The 5,742-nt window shown below is 42.2% G+C and overlaps 1 protein-coding gene across 1 annotated transcript in view; it reads left to right on the top strand.

Annotated features, from left to right (window-relative positions):
* Positions 1 to 5,298, top strand: part of Zcchc10 (zinc finger CCHC-type containing 10) — a 6,846-nt gene extending 1,548 nt beyond the window's left edge. The window contains exons 2-4 of the mRNA XM_005350098.3: positions 2,325 to 2,483; positions 3,303 to 3,344; positions 4,862 to 5,298. Of these exons, the coding sequence (XP_005350155.1) occupies positions 2,325 to 2,483; positions 3,303 to 3,344; positions 4,862 to 5,126 (466 nt within the window). The 3' untranslated portion in view covers positions 5,127 to 5,298. The remainder of the gene's footprint in view (positions 1 to 2,324; positions 2,484 to 3,302; positions 3,345 to 4,861) is intronic.
* Positions 5,299 to 5,742: the final 444 nt, after the last annotated feature.

The raw sequence follows: 5,742 nt of genomic DNA, 5'->3' as shown, positions 1-5,742 counted from the left end.
TGTAGACCAGGCTGGTCTCGAACTCACAGAGATCCGCCTGCCTCTGCCTCCCGAGTGCTGGGATTAAAGGCGTGCGCCACCACCGCCTGGCTTGTTGTTGTTGTTTTGTTTGTTTGTTTGGTTTTGTTCTTCCAAGAAAGGGTTTCTCCATGCAGCTTTGGAGCCTGTCCTGGAACTAGCTCTTATAGACCAGGCTGCCCTCAAGCGCACAGAGAGCCACCTGCCTCTGCTTCCCGAGTGCTGAGATTAAAAGCTTGTGCCACCACCACCACCACCAGGTTTATCTGGTAGTTCTTAAGAACTAAATTCTTGCCGGGTGGTTGCGCAAGCCTTTTATCCTAGCACTCGGGAGGCAGAGGCAGTCTTTTTGGAATAATTCCAGTATTCAGGAGGCAGATCTCGAGTTATTTACTGAGCTACTTCCAGGACAGCCAGGGTTACAGAAGGAAACCCTGCCTCAGAAAGCTAACTGGCGGAAGCACATTTACCCTCAGAGCCATCTCCCTACTGTTGAGCCTTTGTTTTGCCACACTGTCTTCTTTTTTCTCTTCATTCATCTGTGAATGTTTATATTCAAAGAGCCCCATTCCTCACTACATTCACTGTCTATTTTCTAGGGCCTTATTAGACTTCTTGAATGCAGGGATAGTCAGAGCACTAAATATGGAGGGATGATGATAATATGTCATAAGATGGGCCAGGGGTGTAGCTCACTTGGTAGAGTCTTAGCCTAGCAAGTATAAGGTTTTGGGATTGATCCCCAACATATGGGAGGGGATGCAAGATGATTAGGAATTCATTCAATTCAAAGAAAGAAAAGGGAAAAAGGAAGAAAAAGAAAAGATAGAAGGGGCCAGGTGTGGTTTTGATCCTAGCATTAGTTCAGAGCTGGCCTGATCTACATAGGAAGTTCCATATCTTTAAGTTACTAGGGTCCCATTTCACCTTTTTTCTCTCTTAAATTTGTTCTTTTGGTTCCAGACTTAGGCTATTTCAGTGACAGGATGGCTTTTCAAGACAGGGTTTCCCTGTGTAACAGCCCTAGCTGTCCTGGAATTCACTTTTGTAGACCTGCCTGGCCTCTCTCTTTCTCCTGAGTACCGGGATTAAAGGCATGCACCACCAAGCCTGGCAAGACCTTATCTTAAAACCCCCCAACAATGTGATATTCATCCTCATCCATGATACTCTCCACGGGACAGGAGACTTGCCAAACAGTGGTGGCGCATACCTTTAATCCCAGCACACAGGAGGCAGAGGCAGGCAGATCTTTGAGTTTGAGGGCAGTCTACAGAGTGAATTCCAGGACAGCCAGGGCTGTTACAGAAACCCTGTTGAAGAGGGAGCTTAAGAGTGTGTGTGTGAGGCCGGGCGATGGTGGCGCACGCCTTTAATCCCAGCACTCGGGAGGCTGAGGCAGGCGGATCTCTGTGAGTTCGAGACCAGCCTGGTCTACAGAGCGAGTTCCAGGACAGGCTCCAAAGCCACAGAGAAACCCTGTCTCGAAAAACCAAAAAAAAAAAAAAAAAAAAAAAGTGTGTGTGTGTGTAGGAATAGAGATCAGAGGAACTTGTTGGAGTTCGTTCTCTGCTCCTTCTACGACATAGATCCAGGGACCCTACTCAGATCTTCAGGCTTACAGGAAGCACCCTTACCCCTTACCCACCTAGCCATATCCCATCTTAAAAGTGTTTTAAGGGGTTAGGGTATATCTCAGTGGTAGCATTTGCTTCATGTGTCGACCCTGAGTTAAATATCTAGTACTACAAAAAATAAAGTAAAGGGGCTGGAGAGATGGCTCAGTGGTTAAGAGCACTGTCTGCCTGAGTTCAATTCCCAGCAACCACATGGTGGCCCCAAACCATCTGTAAAGAGATCCGGCGCCCTCCTCTGGCGTGTGGAGGCAGAAAGTTGTATACATAATAAATAAATCTTTAAAAAAAAATGAAGTAAAATAAAAATCTGTATTCTTTGCATTCTAAACTAAAAATGTTGTTCCAAATGCATCAGTACTGGAATGGAAAAACTTAATTTTTGTTTTTATATGCATCTGTCTGGCTTTGAGACAGGGTCTCTATCTGTAGCTCAGGCTAACTTTAAACTCACAGCCCTCCTACCTACCTACCCTGAAAAGTGAAGGATTATAAGCATGAAACACCATGCTGGGTTTAGAGGAGCCAAGATTTGTTCTGTTGGCGTGCATTGGTCCACTTTACTATTGCTGTGTCTATTAGAGTAAACATCACTTTATACTTTATGCTTTTTCAGGTCAGAAAGTGTCGCAAGATAAAACTTCTAAAGCATATTCTGTCTTTTCTTTGTAGTGAAGCCAATAAGCAACATGTAAGATGTCAGAAATGCTTGGAATTTGGACATTGGACATATGAATGCAAAGGAAAAAGAAAGTACCTGCACAGGCCTTCCAGAACAGCGGAGCTGAAGAAAGCTTTAAAAGAGAAAGAAAATAGATTCTTGCAGCAAAGGTAAGTTTACATGTGGTATCCAGAGGAAGTTACCCAGATATTTACAGAATTGATTAGGGGCTCAAAGTTCCATTATAATACCAATTAATTATTTTATTTATTTTGCTTTTTAGAGATTGTTTCTCTTTGTAGCTCAGGATGGTCTCAAATTTGTATTCCTCCTGTCTCAGTGCCCTGAGTCTTGGAATTAGAGATGTGTACCATTAATCCAGTTTATACCAGTATTGGCTGATTTTAGTGAACGTTTAGTTTACTCTGTGTCGGACACTCTCCTATGCTTTTCACAAGTATGGGCATATCTAACCCTCCAGGCTCTACTAGTAAGGTATCTATTAACCTGTTTGTGTGCTCACAAGTATATGAGCTTGTGCCCATCTGTAAGTTTCTCTCAAGCTCACTAGACTGCTCTTTATGACGTTAGGAAATACAGTCTTGAGTTTCTGTGGAGTTTTTTGTTTAAACAATAACTAAAATTTTGGTTAAATTTGCTCTTGTAAAAGTATGAAGTGACCGTGTATAATTCAAGAAACTCATATTACAGCTATTGTGCTGTTGTTTGCCTTGCTTGTTCAGTAATTAGTTCAAGTTCTAAACAAAAAAACAAACCTGCGTCTTCAGTCATATGACTTGTACATGATTGTTGTTAAGCACGAAGCCGACCATATGTACTGTGTACTCTTTCCCAGGGACTTTATTTGATTATAGCAAGAAATCCTTTGCCCTTGAGCATATATAATGAAGAACAGAATGTTCTGAGACTAACAAGATTTTAAAGTCACCCTTATTAATCGTAGCTTTTGTTCCCTTTATGTCCTTTAGCATTGGAGAGACTAATGTAGAAAGAAAGAGCAAGAAGAAGAGGTAGGTGTGGCTTTCCATGACACTGTCTGGAGGGAGAAAGATTGGGTCTGAAGTCTTTATTCGCAATTCTTAATTATTATTGTTTTTGTTTTTAGTTTTTTGTTTTGTTTTTTTTGTTTGTTTTTTTTCCCCAAGACGGTTTCTCTGTGTAATAGTCCTGGGTGATCTGGAACTTGTTTTGTAGACCAGGCTGGCCTCGAACTCAGAGATCCTCCTGTCTCTGCCTCCCAAGTACTGGAATTAAAGGCATGCGCCTGGCTATCATTGTATTTTCTAATACTTTCCTCTTCTGTGGAACTTTCCAGCTCCATATGTTATAGAATCCTTACACCTGAAAGTATTAAATAACTACCTCCTCTTGGCCTAACAATAAAATCTTACCAGAATAACTAGGTGCAGCAAGGGGGTTCTTGCAACCACAGTGCTAGGGAGGTAGAGATGGGTGGATACTGGTAAATCACTAAGCTCCAGGCTCGATTGGAACCTCTCAAAAATATAGAGCAATGGAGAGCACCTGATGCTGACCATATACAGACATGCATATTGGCCTGCATTTGAATACAAACACATACCACATAAGCAAATATGTTATACAGTCCTGGGTTACTTGGAACTGGCTCTGTAAACCATGCTAAGCTCAGTCTCGGAGATCTGCTTGCCTCTGCCTCCCAAGCACAGAGTTTAAAGGTGTACTCCACCATTCCTGGCTTGTTTGCTTTGTTTTGGTTTAGTTTGGTTTGATTTCTCGAGACAGAGTTTCTCTTTGCACCAGCTCTGACTGTCCTGGAAATCCCTTTGTAGACTCAAGAGATCCACCTGCCTCTGCCTCTCAAGTGCTGGGATTAAAGGCATGCGCCACCACCACCCAGCTTATTTGGGTTTTTTTATTTGGTTCTGCTTTTGATTTTTAGATTTTATTTTATTTACATGTATGTATATGGGTACCTGTGGATGCTAGAAGGAGGCATTGGATCCTTTGGAGCTGAAGTTAAAGGTGTTTTTGAGTTGCCAGATTGGGTGCTGGGATCCAAATTCCAATTCAAAACAGTAAGGCTTCTAAAAGACTGAGCCTTCTCTTAAGCCCTTGTTTTACTCTTCTGAGACTAGCTCTCACTCTGTAACCCAGGCTGGCGTCAAACTCTTGGTGATCCTTCTACTTCAGCTTCTTGAGGATTCCAGACTAGAACCACCATGCCTTGCTCTTCCTTTGTTTTTCTTTGTATTTGTGTGGGATGGATTAGCCTCGAATTTAGCGTGTAGCTGAACTCCTAATACTCCTGCCTGGGATTGCAGGCATGTGCCAGCATGCTCAGTGTGGCATAGTGTGGGAGGTACACCTTGTTAACTCCGAAAGAGTTGCTGAAGTGATGAGAGCTTGTAAAATGGGGAGGCATGGGTCCCAGCAGTTAGTCAGTCTTACTGGGCCTGGGGCTAGTGTACGGGAGCTTAGCGGGAGCCCTTTTAACACTGTTAAATGCCAGCTTCTCATGTGTGCATGCTGTGTGTCACTTGAATAGGTCTAAAAGTGTCACAAGTTCCAGTACCTCGAGCAGTGACAGTTCAGCCAGTGAGTCTTCATCAGAGAGCGAGACATCTGCCTCATCCTCCTCAGAGGACAGTGACTCAGATGACAGCCGCTCTAGCTCCTCCTCCTCAGCTTACACCTCCTCATCTTCCTCCTCCTCGGACTCAGACTCGGACTCCAGCTCCTCCAGCAGCAGCAGTTGCAATACAGAGAGCAGCTCTGATGATGAGCCGCCCAAGAAGAGGAAAAAGAAATAGAACTCTCCCTACACTGGACTAATGGACCAAAAACATCACTTTGATTCACAGGGGAACTGAAAACATGCTCAAGCAAGCAAGTTAGCTGGTCAGCTTGTTAGAATTTGGAACTTTCTAAGTATTCGCTATTGTATGAAATATTAATAAAAGATATTATATATATAAAAAGACATTTATTTTAGGAATAAATATTGTCTTCTTGCTGTTTTTCTTTTTCTTTTCTTTTTTTCTATTTTTCTGTTTTTCTTCTTTTAAAGATGAGGGGGTTTCTCTTTGTAGGCCTGGCTGGCCTGAAACTCACTATGTAGAAGAGGCTGGCCTTGATTTTACAGATCTACCTGCTTCTGCATCTCCTAGAAATGTGCCACCATGTTCAGCTTTTGTTGTTGACTTTTTTCCTAGTATTTTAAGTGTATCTGTAAAAAGATAAAGCTAAAAACCAGGAAATCTGTTTGAGTGATAAGGCATTTTTCTGCCTGTGACATGGATACTTTATGGGGGTTTTTTGTTTGTTTGTTTTTTGTTTTTGGATTTTCTTTTTTTTTTTTTTTTTTTTTTTTTTTTTGTTTTTTGTTTTTCGAGTTGGCCACTGAAGTTTTCAGATGAGCATTATTTT

This window comes from Microtus ochrogaster, chromosome 7 (assembly GCF_000317375.1).
Source record: "Microtus ochrogaster isolate Prairie Vole_2 chromosome 7, MicOch1.0, whole genome shotgun sequence".
NCBI lineage: Eukaryota > Metazoa > Chordata > Mammalia > Rodentia > Cricetidae > Microtus > Microtus ochrogaster.
The sequence above is the reverse complement of the archived record's forward strand: the minus strand, read 5'-3'. Positions and strand labels throughout refer to the sequence as shown.